Raw genomic sequence first — 16,896 nt, 5'->3', positions numbered from 1 at the left:
AAATTGTTAGTAAAGTGCTTGAAGTTCATGAAACTTTCTCTTCTGCACACTGAGAGAGTTTGAAACCAGCCTGAACATGTAGTGACGTCTGTCGGAGCTTTAATTCTCTTTTTTCTTTTTTAAATACCATCACCTCTGATAACAGATGGAGGTGGATCAAACACAAACAGTCCGGCATGAACCGACTGTACGGACCTGCACGGCTATTAAACAGATTCCTTTAATAATGTCGGGCAGAAATAATGACTGAGCAGCAACAAACGCTGCCTGAACAGGTTCAGTAATACTGAAAATAAAATGAAAGAAATCACAAAGCTTACCAAGACGAGGAGGGAAGAGAGCGTGTGGACCGAGAGGCTTCTGAAAAACAAAAAATATTCACTTCAGCCTCATCAAAAATAAAAACAGTTGACAAAAGAACAGAGAAAATTTTTGAAAGTCAAACATAAATCAAGTCAATAAAATCTAATTAAACTTGAATAAAATAAAATGTAACTAAATTTTATTTCACATGGACATAAAATGAAATGTTTGGTTTTAATATTGGCAGTTGTGGGCTTCCATAGATCAGACCGAACTGTGAATAAACTGTGAGCCTGTTTCAACACGCTGCAGGTGAGAAATCTGCTGTGAAACAGGACGTGTGTGCAGACTCTCACTCCACCTCGACCTCTGACCCCTTTAAGAACAGACGCGCCGACCCGCCGGCCTGCTGGGAACTCCACGTCATACATGTTTCATGCCACATACATGTGCTGAGAGCGCGGGACGTGCAGAGGGGCCCACAGGAAGAGAAACGTGACAGAGACGTATGAAGTCACGGTTCTGTGAGGTTCTTTAACTCTGAAGCTGCAGAAAGCAGCATTCTTTAAAAAAACACGACATTTTTAAGGATAAATTCATAATATTTTGAAAAAATAGTTGTAATGTTGCAAGAATAATGGAGATAAAATTGAACTCTTAGGCCTTTTAGTTTCGTTTGATATCAGTGTCTACAGAACTTTAGAACTTTTAGACTGAGTTTCGCTTCAGACTCTGAAAGAGGAACGTCAGCGGAGGACTTGGGCGTCCAGGCAGAGCTGAAGGGGTTAACTGATTAAAATGAACAGTCAGCAGGTTACTCACCATCGGCTTGGCGAGAGTATTACGCAGCTTGTACGGCTTCTGTGCGTTCTTATCTGAGGAATCCAGAAAAAATGGAAGAAATTCAGTGCGTGCACATGTGCTATTAAAACATGTCAAACTGTCCTGTGACAGTCTGTAAAAAGTCTCAGACTTCATGAAAAAGCTCTCCTTACTGCCCATGTTGGTGTTGTGGATGACCGGTTTGCTCCACATGCCACTGCGGTCGTCCTTGTTGGACCGGACGCCGAACTCGTAGGGCGTGTTGGGTTTCAGGTTGTCGATGACCGTGTCGCTGGTTGGGCAGGTCTGATAGATCCACTTGCGGTTCCTCTCCCTGTAGCGGATGGTGTAGAACCTGAGGACAGAAAGTTAAAGTTATAATCACACATATAAACACCAGCAGACTCCTGGCTCCCTTTTTATCCACCAGTTAATGTTTTCAGCTGCACCTGGAACTCAAAAACAAATGAGTTCATCAGTGTCTCTGACCAGTGCCTATGCACAGTTTGTTGACTTTGACAGCAACTGGAGTTTAGCATCATGCTAACATCGAGCTCTTCAGACTAGCAAAGACCTCAAGGTGCCGGAGAACAACAAACAAATGACATAAACCAAACAACACCACGTCTCCAGCCTGTGTGGTTTCTCTCTGGCCGTCTTCAGTCGCTGTGACCTCAGCGTGGAAACAGCTTCTCCCTTTAGGTTTTGTTAATTCTGGCGAGCAGCTCAGCCGATCTCCGCTTTCACTCCCTCATGTCGTGTTTTTCAGAGCGGGGCTCCAAAAAATGCGAGGCCGCAGCCAAACACTCGGCAGAAGGAGCTGACATTAGCTTTTAATAAGATGCCCAGAGTGGCAGAGGACGCCCGGGTCAAGCTTTCCGACGGCTTCTCCAACTTGTTTGACAGGGAAGGAAAAAAAATGGATTGTTGGCGGCAGGAGAAAGCGAGAGCTGATGGAAAAGAGAGCTGGTGTGTCCCAGTCGGTGTAATATCACTCAACACACACGGACGATTCAAACACAAGAGATTTCAGGATTCTGAGTCGAACCATTCATCATCTTGATTGGTCGAAGGCTTGGCTGGCCAACGTGATTTGTCACTGAGAGCAGAGAAACAAGTTAAACTTTGGAGGAAAAGTTTCCTCAGTGCCTGTAAATACACATGAAAGGAGGTCAAATCTTTCATGTTCTGCAAACCAAAGACGTCCCGTCGTCTGAAGGGAGAAAGACTTTACATGAATGGTTTTATGATAAATCATCAACATATGTGAGGAACCTCAAGATGCAGGTGACCCTGTTTGTTTGACAGCTGATCCGCCGTATTTCATATTTTACCACACAGCAAGTCAAACTGTCTTTTTTATCAATAGCAGACTGGTTTCACGTTTTCTTTCTCGACTGTACAACTTCTGAAGGCCTCAGTCTGCTGCGAACAAACAAGGTCCTACAAAGTGTCACAACGTTGTGTAACGATAATAAAAAGATCTGTTTTCTTATAATTATGACGTCCACCGCCAGCGGTCGTCTCTCACCCGTCCTCCAGGCACTCGTTCATGATGTTCCCTTCGTAGGGCGTCTTCAGGTAGTTTCCCCAGGACAGCAGCACCGCCGTCGGGCTGACGGAGCCGATCACCAGGTGGAGCGGCTTCTCCAGGTTCACCTTCCCTGTGGACACAGGTGAGGACAATGTAAGACATCCTGTCAGCAGGTACAGCACTATCATTTCTACTGCAGTAAATATGTTGAATCAGTACTTTTACTTTCACACAAGTATCTGCACTTCTACTTGAGTAAATCATGTGTGGCCTTTTGAAATCTTGGCACTGAAAACCAAACAGGAAGTGGTCGGTCGGCGTACCTGTGCAGTGTTTCTTCACGTCGTTGACTGGGATTGGCTGGACGGCCACCAGGTACTTGGGCTCAGCGTCTGAAACAAAATGTGGACTCAGGTTCAGTTTCAGGTTCTAATTTAATCTCAGACATGGAGGGAAACAGTCTCTTTGTTTATTTATCTGAATAAAAAGTGTCGACCATAAACACGTCCTTCTGCTTTTAATTTGGGAAATCTGACTGTTAACATTTGTTCTTTTCTCTCTGTCAGAATTTAAACCTGCTGCTGCTGCTGCTGCTCTGGAAATGTTTCTGCCTTTATTTCAGAAAGAAATCCACGTCTCAGATGTCAAACTGAGTAAAAACGTGACGTGAGACATCGTATTGGTTCGACCTTCAGCGCAGATCCCGGGTGAATGAAACGTATTCTGATGTGTCATGGAGGAAATGTTGGAAAAATGTCCTGAACCAAAAACCCCAAGAATTTATCTCACTGATGTTTTAGAAAATGTAAAAGTTTGGGTGAAGTTTGGTGGACAGAGATTTTAACTTGGTGTGTTCTGTTACAGAACAACATGTCCTCCACACAGATGTTCATACAGAGAGGCAGAAACATGTGAGGAATGCTGCTGCGCTTTGTGATGGAAATGTGCAGCCGTGATGATGATGATGATGATGATGATGATGATGTCATGGCGGCTATTAAAACGACCCCCAGAGCAGACGCACACATGTGAACGATTACAGACAGAGAGAGAGAGAGAGAGAGAGAGAGAGAGAGAGAGAACACAGAGACGACATGTTGAAACACTCACAGCTGCAACAGTTTTCATAATAATCTAATTTTCATCCAAATCAAAACGTTTCTGTGCTCGAGGGTCGAGTTTCTCTTCTCGTCTCTTTCAGCACAAACTCAGCTCCAAGTCTGACTTGTTGTCAGTTTAACAAAGTAAAACGCTGCCAAGAGACTAAAAGACAAGAAAAAAAGACACAGACAGCTGAACAAATGTACAAATCTTTTCAATAATCAATCAAAACCTTATTATCAAACCGGTCAATGTTGCAAAAAATATAGTTCAACTGTTTAGACACACAAATACAGATGTTTATTACTAACTGATCCCTGATCAGTCAGATTTGTTTGAGTTTAAACCTTCCACACTTTTTCACACTTTTTCTGAGTATGGTGGAGACTGTTAACTTTAAACAGTTTAAAATCCCCAAATTCTGTCTGGAGTTTGGTGATGAAGATGAACCAGAGTCACTACAGTTGATCAAAACAACATAAAATGTGGCTGAAGTTTGGTTGACAGATCAACAAAATCAACCCAAACATTCACTGGTTTTATTTAGAAAAAATAAAACTAGAATACAGTTTATTTGTAAACTATTTACATGAAGCAGTTTTTTGTAAATAACTGAAAATATGTATAATTCAACATTGTACAGAGATTCTTGTGGTTTAGAGAAAGAAATGAGATATTGTGTGAAAAATCAGCACCTTGAACTGGTTTTCTGTTTCTTGTCTCCACATGTTGTGTGAATAAAGTTGTGTCACTGTAAATAAAACGCTCTCCAGTGGAAACTTCTAGCAAGAAAACTGTAACACGACGTTTGCGGACGTGACGGGCGGGGCACCCAGCAGCATTATGGGTAAAGTCCGCGGGTGTTAACTGGATTAACAGTGAAGCCAAAAAGGAAGGGCGTGAGAGGGAGGACTGGCAGGTTATTGGCTGGAAGTTTGTTTCTGCCAGTGTTGTGAAAAAGAAAGACCCTTCAGTTGTCAGGATGAGAAACTTTCTCAACATAATGACTTAGCAGCAGTTATCACCTAAAACTCTTTTTTTAAAAAGAGATATTAAGTTATTATTTTGAAAAGGTTTCTCATTATGATAAATTATAGGCTCTTTAATCTAAAAAATATATTTTTGTTTTGTTAATATTTCTGTCCACCAAACTTCAGCCTCACCATCTGGGGTAAAGTACTGGAGCCAAATCTCTTGATCCTCATCAGAAAGAATTCAAAGGTATCCAGAAGGCCGCCACCAAACTTCAGCCAACATTTGCCGTTTTTAAAACAGAGTATAAAGCTAATACCCCATCAGGAAAGAAATGAAGCCCTCACAGCTGAGAAAAACTAAAGGAAAACACCAAAAAGACAGAAATGTGAGCATAATATGACCTGTAAATGTTTAGGTTGTTTTTGTTGATCTGTCCACCAAACTTCAGCCAAAGTTTGGGGTGTTTTGACTTTCTATAAGGGGCAAAATCTCTTCAACTTGAACAGAAACTATTCAAAGAACAAACCTGAAGAGGCGACATGATCTGATCCCACACCAAACTCAACTTTAAGATTTGAAGATTTGAAGAGAAACCTCTGAACTGTCAAAGTCCTCGATCTGTTTTCCCTAAAAACAAACTCTCTGTGGACCTGAGAGGTTTCATTCATCTCCTGCTCTCCAAACACTGACAGGTGGAAACATGCCCCGCCTCCCCTCCCTCTTCACCTCCTGACCTCATCCATCACCTGTAATCACCTGTAAGTCAGTGTTGTTTGAGGTCATTGTCCATTCGCTCCCTCACCACTTCTTCTTTTCCCTTCTCGTCTTGTTGGAAAATTTATCTGCTGCCTTTGTCATGGAGGTCAGGAGGGTTAAACACAGCTGACAGCGTTTGTATTTTAATGTCTTTTGTCCGAGTTCAGGAGGATCGTGACTGAGCAGAAGGTTTCAGAGTGTTTTATTTTCATTTCTTTAAGCTTTTTACTATGTTTAAAAAAAGTTTGGTGGAGAGATCACCAACTTTTAGTGCATCTTTAAACACGTCTGATTCTTAGAGATCATCAAACGTGTGTTTTTTGTATCTTGAAAGTCTCACAGCTCATTTTTTTTAACGTGATCCTTCTTGTCTTTTCAAGCAAATACTGTAAGGATGTCTTGTTGCATTAGTGTTCACATACATACACAATTTCCCTGCAGAGGAAATTATCGAGTCTCTACGTTTGTGTCTCATGTGGTAGAAAAACCCAAACCCAAAAACCACGGGCAGCGTTGGATTTAAAGAGTCAACACTGCGGTCGTCGATCCTCCCTGAGCTGCTGATGGATAGTTCTCCACGGAGGGCTTTTAACCAGGAAGGTAAACACCACATGAAGTGTTTAAGAGCAGCCCTGACACCGCAGCCCCGCCCACACGGTTTGATTGACAGGTGACCTCGGGGCAGAATGAACAGCGATGAGAGACGAGCGACAAAAATGGAGATGGAGATTAAATTAAAAGTCTCCCTGTGGAGCTCAAACTTCCCCTGAAACTAAACAGTTTATATCTGTTTGTCATTTATCTTCTGGATTTAATTTACCCACAGAAAGGAAAGTAAACGCAACATGGAAGACCAAGATGTCTGATTTTCCCAGCTACACTTGAACACAACACTTCACATGGTGCTAAAAAGCAAAAACCAAAAGAAAACGGCAAAAAATACACAAGAAAGTTATTATCATGTGTAAGAAGTTAATGTTTCTCCACTCGTATAACAGTTAAACAAATCAAAAACCAAACTTCAGCTAAATTTTGACAGTTTTAAAAAGAACATAACGCAAACATACGTTAAAGACATAACAAGATTCAACAAATATGTTCTTAGAAATAAGGGTTCCAAAAGATTTCTCCTGAAGGGCTGAGGTTCCACTGAGAACCTTCTTCTGTCAAAGACTCCCAAAGAGCTCTTCAAAGATTCTTGAGAACCTTGAAGAACTCTTTTGTTGAAGGTTTGTCAAGGGTTCCATAATATAAAAGAGTTCTCAGTAAAGCCCCCCGGGAAGGGTTCTAGATAAAAACCTTGGAATGTAAAAAGGTTCTTGGAAAGGTTCTGTATATAACCCTCAGAAAGGGTTCTTGGTGGAACCATTGCACTGGTGATTCTAGGTAGAACCCTTTATGTTGGGTTCTAGGTAAACCTCTCTGAAAGGGTTTCAAATGGAACCCTTAGAAAAAGGTTCTAACAGAACAAACAAAAGGGTTGAAGCTGAAGAACCCTTCGTTGTTCTGTGTAGCACCTTTATTTATGTGGGTTAGTGGTGATCTGTCCACCAAACTTCAGCCAAATTTGGACATTTTTAAGCATCTGCTCTCTCACTGTTGATAAAACCCGCTGCAGTAATTTATCCCAAAAATCTGCAAGAGTGCAAACAAACTGGGCCTCCAGAGGGAACCGTGGTGACGGACGACTTTCAGCAGGTTTTCTGTTAACCCTCTCCGATGATTCGCTCTCTTAAACACATCATAACACCATAACTTGTAGTGTTTTTTTTTTTTTTTTTGTCACGACGGGATGAAAATTGTTGGCCGAGCTTCAGAAAAGGGATCAGAGCCACCTGCTGCTGAGTCCTCTGCTTCTCAAAGCTTCTCACGTTCTGCTTTTCCCCAAAGTATTTCTGCAGAATCTCAGTGGTTCCCACGAGTCTGAAAGTTTAGACATGGAGGTTTAGGAAGAAATGTAACCTTCAGTCCCAGAACAAGAGGCAGAAATCTACATTTACTGCAGAAACTGCTGTTGATGTTAAATAATCAGCCTGTCAGCTACATGAAAGATGTGAATCTGGTTTAAATCTGAGTGTAAAATACTGAGATTGTGTGAAAAAACCTCGATTTTTGGGCATCGTTTTTAAATCATGCCAACATTCTGGCTGAAGTTTGGTGGAGGTCTTCTTGTTGAAGAACCTCAGTACCTCAGTTACACAGGTGCTCGATCAAAACATCATAAAGTTTTGCTTAAGTTTGGTGGACAGATCAACAACAACAAAAAATTTCATTAATGCAATGCATCACTGTCCTTTTCAGGCTTCCGTAGCCGTCTTACCCATCTCGGTCTCGTACGGTTGTCCGTTCTCAGGCAGCTGGATGAACTGTTTGGAGAACATGCTGCTGCCGTAACCCAGAATGTAACCCTCCAGCTTCACGTTCGGACTCGGACGCACAAACTTCATCACGATGGTGTCGCCGGTCGCGTTGATCCGGACCTTCATGTTCTGACGCCGCACTGAGGAGAAGAAGAAGAGAGTCTTATTAACTCATATTAATGTTAATAAGCAGGCCTTATCACCTATTAACTAGTGCTTATTACAGCACCGTAACACAAAGTGTTGGCATGAGCACGGAGCAGAAAGTGCAGATTTTTATTTAAAGAAAATTGGAGTATTGGAGTTTGAGCTGATTTTTGTTTGTTTTCAAACGTTATTTTGGTTTCAAATAACTTTATTGTGAAAATCCACCCTGGTTGAGTTCAAATTTCACATCTTTTGAATAAATTTAATAAAGAAAATTTGGTGTTAAAGGTCCAGTTTTGGTTTAGTCTGACTGTTAAGCAACACAGTGTCATATCAGCAGTGAAATTTTGAATTTAATACACAGAACTTAGAATTTCAAGCCATAAAACGAGGTTGTTTTCCATCAGAGTTTTGAGTAATGTTTCCTTTTCTAACAATCTGGAAATAATCTGAATCCTCCACATGTTGTTGTCATCTCAGAGTTTTTCTTCCCTGCTGTTGTTCCTGCCGTAGTGCCAGTGAGCTCCGCACAAATTGAGCCAAATTGTTCTCCTAATTAAGTCGCTCCGGTCACATTAGAACAAATTGAAGGTAATTGCAAAAGAAACACTTTAACAAACGAGACCAATCAGCTGGAGGGAGAACATGCAGGGAAACTTTCTGTTCTGGTTTTGGCTCCACGGTTTGTGTTTAATTTGAGTCACTGGATCCTCGACTTGTTGTAACTTCCTCCCTCCTGTTGGAGAAACAAAGTTTGTTTTGGCTCAAAGTCAAGATAGAAAATGATACTCAGACTCTGTCAGTTAGTTCTGCTGCTACAGAATCACTGGATCATTTCATCTCTTCAACTTTCTCAACTTGTCAAAATCAAAAAAGACTTTCAACTCAACTTGGACTTTAACTGACTCGTGACTTGACTTGGACTCGAGCCTTTTTACTTGAAAATACTTGATACCTTCCCTGAAGTCCAAAAATTAAAAAGTGAATCATGAATCAATTCATTTCCTGATTGAGCTAGCGTTAACACTATTCATTCTCAGCAAGGTGAAAGTTATGAACCAATCAGAGGACAGCAGAGAACCGTGAAGAGCTAACGTTACGTTACTGCGCTCCAGCTGGAGAAAATGACACTGAACATCATTTCGTTCACGTACAAAAACTACAAGGTCGTCGACAAAAAATGAACTGCAGTTTGTAAAACTTGTGTTGAAAATTACAGACGGAGTCACAACAACTTCCAACTTCATTCAACATTTAAAACTACACAAAGAACGGTAAGTCAAGGCTAATATTAGCAGAATTAGGAAGCTAATGCAAGTTTAGCATTAGCTTAAAAGCTAAGTAACTTTGTAAATCCATGAGGCTGAAACTCACTGTTACATTAGGACTTCTTTAGGTTTAAAAACTTAATGTTTAGGACTTGGGACTCCTCTGTCACGGTGCAAAAAGGTTATTTCTAGTCATTGCTAGCAGTGAAGCTAGCCAGTCCATCCACCACTTATATCCTGGCAGCTATTGGATAAAAATTAAACTTGTGTCAGACCTTCATGTTCCCCTCAGGATGATCTGTAATAACTTGTGACTAACTTTTCATCAGGCGCCATCATCAGGTCAACATATGTCTCAACTGGACTAATTAGCTAATGTTGCTAACATGCTAAAGTAAGATGGTGAACATGGAGGAAAAAAGAAAAATCCTCATCTTGATGATCTGTTTCTAAAATGTGCATGTGAATGTCTGAAGGTTCTCTCTGTTGTGTAGGAAGAACCACAGTTTGATTTCATTTCACGCTCTCATGATTCCTAAGATGAATATCTCATGTAGAAACCAAACTCTCCATATTTGTGTGTTTTTTATGATTTCCCTCGGAGCCTGTGGACCAACAGCTAATGAACACGTTTGGCGTCCAAGCTGCAGATGGACCTGACCTCTGCGTCTCCGGGGTTCAGACCCAACGTCACGGTCGACTTTTAAAACTTTAACAAGTACAGAATGTTTCAGTCCCATGTGGTTCTCTCAGGAACTATAAACCTTTTTTATTTTTCCACGAATCGGAGGCTCCGCTGGAAACAGAAAACCACGACGGACAAAGACAGAGGAGCTTCATGATTTTACCTTCGTTATTTAAGAGACTTTAAAACAGCTGGAGCCGAACACACAAAGTTATGTTTTCAACTTTGCCATTGTCTCTTCAGAAGTGGGAAGTAACTAAGTACAAATACTTCATTACTGCACTTAAGTAGAGTTTTCAGGTATCTGTACTTGAGTCTGTGACATTTGAACACAAATATCTGAACTTTCTACTCTTTACAAGAGTTCTTAAAAAAAAAGGTAAGAAGACATCAAAAGATGAAAAATGACATGAAAATATAACAGGATGAAAAATTACTGATCAAGATGAATCAGTCAAAAAAGGAAACGACTTTTAAAACAGGAAGAAAAACATGTAAGAAGATGAAGAACAAAACATAAATGACGTAACAGCAGGAAAAATGATATAAAAGTGACGTAACATGAATAAAAAAGATGCAACAAAATTAAAAATGATGGGAACTGTAGTTCCAAAACTTGGACCATGATTAACCCCAAAATTAGAATGGATTGTTCCTGCCCATCCTGTGAGAACGTCTGATTCAGCAGAACTCGACAGGGAACCGTTAGTTTATGCGACATGTTCCCATCGTTAAAGAGCGTCGATTGGCTCGACGATGATGAAGAGTTCATCTACAGTTCGTCTTCCGTTAAATCCTCACCACCACCTCGCTGAAGCTCCTTCATGTGGCCTCATGAGTTCTTGTTTCTTTTGTTGTTTCAAAATCTTTCAACAGCCGAAAACATTCAGTGTGGTTCCTGGAGAATGAAGAACCGAGGGGAAAAGCTCGCCTCAGCATAAAGAGCTTATTAACTGCAGAGAAATGAGCTCCTGATGTTTATGATGTTTCCACAGTCAGTACATGTGTTCTTACAGAGAGACGCTCAACTGCAAATGTTCAAATGTTGGTTTTCTTCCATCTGTGCTTGATTCAGGCAAAAAAGAGCAGAATTTCTTTTAAAAAAACTTATCAAACATTAAAAAAGAAGAGGAAGAAATGTTTTCAGTCTTCTTGCAAAGATGAAAACATCAGATATTATAGGAGCAGTCAGCAGGACAGACTCAGGGAGAACAGGACTGAGGTGATTTATGGAGTTACCTGATGCTAAAGTAGCTAACTGCTGCGAGCTGCTGTGAGCTCAGCCATGCAGACTGTTACCATGGTTATAAATGATAAACGTTCAAATAAGAAAGCTGCATTTTTTTCTTTATTTGGTCTAAACGCTTTAAAGACTAAATTAAGCGGTATGTCCCTTTAAATGACTAAAGTAAACAGTTTGATGGATAAACGGAACAGAGGAACGTTCTCCTGCTGCTGCTCCGTGTTTGTTTAGCTGATTAACTCTGCACGCCGCTGCACGGTCAAACTATCAGCTCTAATTGTGCATAACAGCCTCCTGCAGCCCCCAGAGCTGCGAGGAACAACATGTTCCTCACATCCCCCGGATGTTCCGTGTCGGACCTCGAGCACGTCCGTCTCGTCCGGGGCTTCGGTTCTTTTGCTCCTGCGGAACAGCGTGGGAACGGCAGCCTGCAGAGAGGCCGACATGCTGGACGTGTGTAATCACGCAGCTGGTTCTTGGCAGCGGCGCGCGGCCTGTCGAGAACCTTTCCAGCAGCAGCTGATTGAGTGGACGGGATGAAAGTGGACATGAGAGACGTTGACGCTCCTCGTGTCGAACATGGAGGAGAGTCGTCCCTCCTCGACGCCTGGACATCGTCTCGCTGCGGGATTTAAGGAGGACAGCTGCGGTGGACGATGTGCAGCAGTCAAAACAGTCCAGCGTCAAATGAATGACTCACATTAGTCCTGAAAACCAGCGCTGGAGGTTCTCCAACACAAGAACGTTCTGCAGTCCTGCTACACTCTGAGAAAAAAAAAATGCTAACCAGAACCATAAAGGTTCTTTGCCTTGTGCCCACAACTTTTGGTTCCTGATGAAACTTTTTAGAAATGTTCCACTTCTGTTCAGAGTTCTACATAGAACCCAACATAAAGTGTTACCATCTGTGAAAAGTTTCACCCAGAACCCCCTATGAAAGGTTCGACAGAGAACCTTTCTATGATGCAGTGGTTCTACCTAGAATCCTACCCTTGATGAAAGAGTTCTTCAAGAATTTCACCAATACTATCTAAAAGGTTCTTTGGATGAAAAAGGTTCTTGGTGGAACAGAACCCTTGATGACAGCTTTCTTAAAAAAAAAAAAAAAAAAAAATCTTCAAAAGTAAATGGTTTTGGGTAGAACCTCAGCTGTTCAAGGGGAAGGGTTCTGGTCTGTTATGGAACCTTATTTCTAAGCACTACAAAGAACCATATTACAAGTCCAGAAAAAGATCAGAGTAAAACCTCAAAAAAGAAAAACTACAAGAACCCCAAGAGTGTTCTAATACAAATAAAGAACTTAAAATGTTTATGCAGGATATGACGAAGCATCAAGAAGAACCAGAACCTAATCTGAGGAACCAAACGCAGTGAAATCACCTGCTGTCGTTAAACTCTGAAAACGAGCAGAAACTGAAGAACCTGGCCGAGGTTCTGCGGCTGTAAACACCAGAACACACTTGAGTCGTTCTCTATCTCATTACCTCCAACTGTAAAAACTCTGACATGGAAACTAAAGAGTTCTAACGCAGACCGTTTCATGTGTGCACTAATGAGCTGCTGCTGGTTTTACTGGTTTCACTGGACTCTTTAATGGTTTGGAGGGAAATCAGCCCTGAGAGAAAAGACGAGGAGGAAACGCCAACAAGCAGACCTGCTGACTGGAACAGTAACTAAGTACAAATACTTTACTTTTTCTACATCTGAACACAAATATCTGAACGTTCTCCTCCTGATCTTTCAAACACGCTGCTTCCATAAAAATGACAAAAAGTTCCTAAAAGCCGAACAGGAAACAGAAGGTCGGGGGTCTGGTGCCCCCTGCAGGTCAACGTCTGTCAGCTCTCTACAGTGGAAACATTTTATGTTGTGTTTTTTTTTGACCGACATCCAACACATCCACATACATTCAGCTCCGTGTTCAACATGTACACATGAAAAAGTCCTGGACACTCAAAGAAACAGTGAGCAGACACAGATAACAGCTGTTTGTGTTTCTGTGACAGGAAGTCTGCTCTGACAGATAACATCAGAGACACTGAACGGCTCGCGTTCCACCATTCGACCGGGCCTGAACACACGTTTATTCATGACAAGAATACTGAGACAAAGGTACTTTATTTCCATTTTAGGCTACTTTATACTTCTACTTCATAACACATCACACTGCTGGTCTGTTGCTGCCTCAACCTGTTGGGTTTTTTGTGTTATCGTGTAACTTCAGTGAATCTGAACGAACCGTTTTAAACACAATAACACAAGTAAACTAACAAATCAAGGCGGCGACAAACCAGCAACTCCTGAATTCTGTGAGGTAAAATGAATGATTTTGTCAGTGGAGTTTGGTTGATTTGTAGCGAGTGATATTTGACTTCCATAATAGCAGTTTACTATGAGATAAGTGACACCAAAGTAAAGTGGTAAAAATATTCTAAATATAAGTTTTTTAACTGTGAAATATGTTTTGCCACTGACTCAAAGGTGTTCAAAGGTGAGGATGTTCATTTCTTGTTTTTCTGCTGCAAACAAGTGGACAATAAACCTGTTATTGCAGCTTAAAGTGAATTTTGTGTTTCCACTTTCTGCAGTTTTCATCTTTCATGTGCATCAGATCCTGGATTTTGCTTTAACTGTTTAAAAGTGAGGAGTCTAGCAGCTGGATTTGGGCGTGTCCTCCGTCTGTTTGTTAAAACAGTGTTGGTAAATGGCATCTCACACCCTTAACAATTTATTCTGATGCAACAAATGAACAAAAAAAAGGTACAAAATCAGTATTTTGAACTAAATCTGTCCCTGAGTGCTCTTAATTTTTTCTTTTTACATAATTACATTTTTGCTCACTCAGGAGGTTGGTCATCATAAACTTCCATATAAAGGAACAAACCTCAGAACTCTGAACAATCTATACTGGTGCTCCCTCCCTCTCTCTCTCTCTCTCTCTCTCTCTCTCTGTTGTTCTTGGCTGTCTCTCGCTCGGTGAGGTAATCCTCTCCAAGTTGCTACATCAGACCACCATGACACTTTTGGCCTCTGTAGGAGGGCATTTTATCATCTGACATGACTATAAAAGCTCAAAATCACAAGTTATATCATGAATTAGCCCCGCCCACACACCTGCAAGCTACGCACCTCAAGGCACCGCCAACAAATGTCAAGCCGAGAACCAAGTCCACTTCAACACACATCCAAAAATGCAAAAAAGGAAAGACTGAAAAATCCTCAAATGCAAAAGAAAACTTTGCAATAAAGGAGTCAAATTTGATCACTTTTTTTCCTGCAGCTTCATCATTACAAACATTTAGAGGCAGAAGTGCTGACTCAGCAGAAAACTGCACAAGAGAAGACAGAACCAGACAAACACCTGCAGACGAGAGCTGCACGGTTCATTACGAGCACGTACAGAAGATCAAGCACGACAAAAACACTTTGCAAAATAATCATGTCTCAGTCAAATCTGCTGTGGACACGAACAAACAGATGCACACTCTTAAAAACAGCAACATTTACATTTTTCCGCTCAGAAAATCTTCTTTTGTTCAGTTTTAAGTCAAAGTGAATATCCAAAAGAAGAATTTAGTGAAGTGACTTACATTTAATATGCACATCTTTTCTACTGTTAACCTGCACATTGAATCCTGATTATTTCTTTCCCTGTTTTATTACAACCATGCTTCCATGTTTTAATCAAATTTTAATCCATTTATGTCCCATTTTTCCTCTTTAAGCTCCTGATTTAGCCCTTTACTTCCACTCTTCCTCTTAGTCTTTGCACCATTTTGACTTCCAAGTTGTTTTTTTTATTCCACATTTAGTTTCTTTCCCTCATGTTAGCCACTTTTACCATTTGAATTTACCCATTTATTTCTATCCATTTAGCATGTTTATTTCCTCCCTGTTACTTTTGTGCTGCTTTATCTCACTTAATTTTTCTTAACTTTTCCATACTTTTTATGTCCAGTTTCTTCAAATTCATGCTGCAGATTTTACCATTGATTTCCACCCTTCTGTGCTGTCAGTCTATGCACTTAAACTTTGTTTCTTTACAAACTGTTCTGTTATATGAGCAGTTCATTTCGCACTTTATTCTTTTGACTTATTATCTTTCATTCAACCTCTGACACCACATTTCTTTCCTTACTCATTTGCACCTGTTAATCTTTTACTTTTTGCACTTTTCCCTGCTGTTTCCTCCATTATTCTAAATTATTACTCTGTTATTTGAATGAACTTCCCTTTTCCCTCTTCATCCTACAAAGTTCAAAGGTAACTGACTTTTTACTTCCATGCTTTTTCATGCACTTGCCTCTGATCGTCTGTGCAGGGATCCCGCTGAGGAGAGTCATCCCTCCGAGCAGCAGGACGAGGACTCGGAGGAGGAGAGCGATGCCCGCCATGACCTCAAAGTTTCAGCTTCCAGGGGACGAGGATGAAGAGGGTGATGAAGAGGTGGATGAGGAGCGGCCAGGAGCTGGACAACTTCACTAAGCGTCTCTCCCTGCAGTCTTAGGACTTGTTCAGCCGTCGGACGTCCTCGGTGTGGAGAGGTGGACCACCGAAACGCCAGCATCTATAGCCCCTGCAGGTGGGTGTGGCCTGGATGACATCACCAACCCCCTACAGTTTCCTCACATACTGTACACTCCCTCCTCTCTCTCTGTAGCTCTCTTCCCACCCTTTTTTTCTCTCTGGATCTCAAACATGAAGTTTTCTTTTTTTTTTCTTTTACTCTCTGCTTTCTCCCTGGTTTCTTCATCACGCTCACCTCTCCTCCTCCTCCTCCCCCTCCTCTTTCTGCACCCCTCCCTCTCCTTAATGTGTTGTTTTCCAGTCAGGTTTGGCTGTTGGACGCTGTATAATTCAGATGTACAGATGTTTGCCAGCAGTGCTGCGGTGCTGTAGAGGGAAACACAGTCAGAACAAACTGTAATCAGACGACACCACAAACATGAAAATCATCAACAAACAGCTTTGATTCACACTGACGTTAATATTTCATTTACTGTAAATCCCTGCTCATCGTTTGGAGTTGAGTTTGCATCTTTTCTGATTGTTTTATAGTAGTTTTGTAGTTGCTTTGTCTTTCATAGTATTTTTGCATCTTGCATCCGTTGCAGTTTTGCATTGTTTGTGTTTGTTCTGCAGCCCTATTTGTGTTTCTTTGTCCCTTTTTTGTGTCTGTATCCCTTTGTGCTCTTTTAGTCCCTTGGTGGACACTTGGTGTGTCTAACGTGTCTTTGCAGGTGTTCCAAGTCTCAGTGATTGTTTTGTACCTCTTTCTATTTGTTTTAAGTCCTTTAGGAGTTCTTTTATGCCAGTTTCTGTTTGTTTTGTGTCTCTTTGCATGTCTTCATGTCCGTTTTGCACCTCTGTGCCGTGATTCTGTGTCTCTCTGTGACTGTCATGTACGTTATCTGTCTGCAGTCGTTTTGTCTCTGTGATTGTTTGCAGGCTTTTTGTTTGTTTGTCGATCAGGAATCATCCAAACATAAACATCTGTCTGACATGGACCCCAGGGTCTGAGCCCTGTGGGCCCGTTCAGTAATGCAGCCCTTTAATATATTGAATTTCTGAGTGTATAGTTACGACCACGTGTTTTTTTACTACTGTTACTCGTCACAACAAGCTGCAGCTGGAAGTCAAACGTGTTCAGGAGGAGAATTTAAGGTTTGGACTGACAGGAATGAAAGGAATGTAAATCAACT

General features: G+C 41.2%; 1 protein-coding gene across 14 annotated transcripts in view; it reads right to left on the bottom strand.

The window, feature by feature from the left end:
- abi3bpb (ABI family, member 3 (NESH) binding protein b) overlaps positions 1-15,892 on the bottom strand; it is a 30,764-nt gene extending 14,872 nt beyond the window's left edge. For 2 of the 14 annotated variants that reach the window (XM_084714043.1, XM_084714042.1), the window contains exons 1-7: positions 15,498-15,890; positions 7,812-7,991; positions 2,983-3,051; positions 2,657-2,789; positions 1,299-1,480; positions 1,126-1,178; positions 321-360 (exon numbers count right to left, since the gene is read on the bottom strand). In XM_084714043.1, the coding sequence (XP_084570169.1) occupies positions 321-360; positions 1,126-1,178; positions 1,299-1,480; positions 2,657-2,789; positions 2,983-3,051; positions 7,812-7,991; positions 15,498-15,588 (748 nt within the window). In that variant the 5' untranslated portion in view covers positions 15,589-15,890. Of the gene's footprint in view, positions 1-320; positions 361-1,125; positions 1,179-1,298; positions 1,481-2,656; positions 2,790-2,982; positions 3,052-7,811; positions 7,992-15,497 lie in introns of all 14 variants that reach the window. The other 12 variants (XM_084714047.1, XM_084714046.1, XM_084714053.1 and 9 more) reach the window with 10 other exon arrangements.
- Positions 15,893-16,896: the final 1,004 nt, after the last annotated feature.

This window comes from Lutjanus erythropterus, chromosome 24 (assembly GCF_056507025.1).
Source record: "Lutjanus erythropterus isolate fLutEry1 chromosome 24, fLutEry1.hap2, whole genome shotgun sequence".
Lineage (NCBI taxonomy): Eukaryota > Metazoa > Chordata > Actinopteri > Lutjaniformes > Lutjanidae > Lutjanus > Lutjanus erythropterus.
Note: the sequence above shows the minus strand (reverse complement) of the source record. Positions and strands in the feature narration are given on the sequence as shown.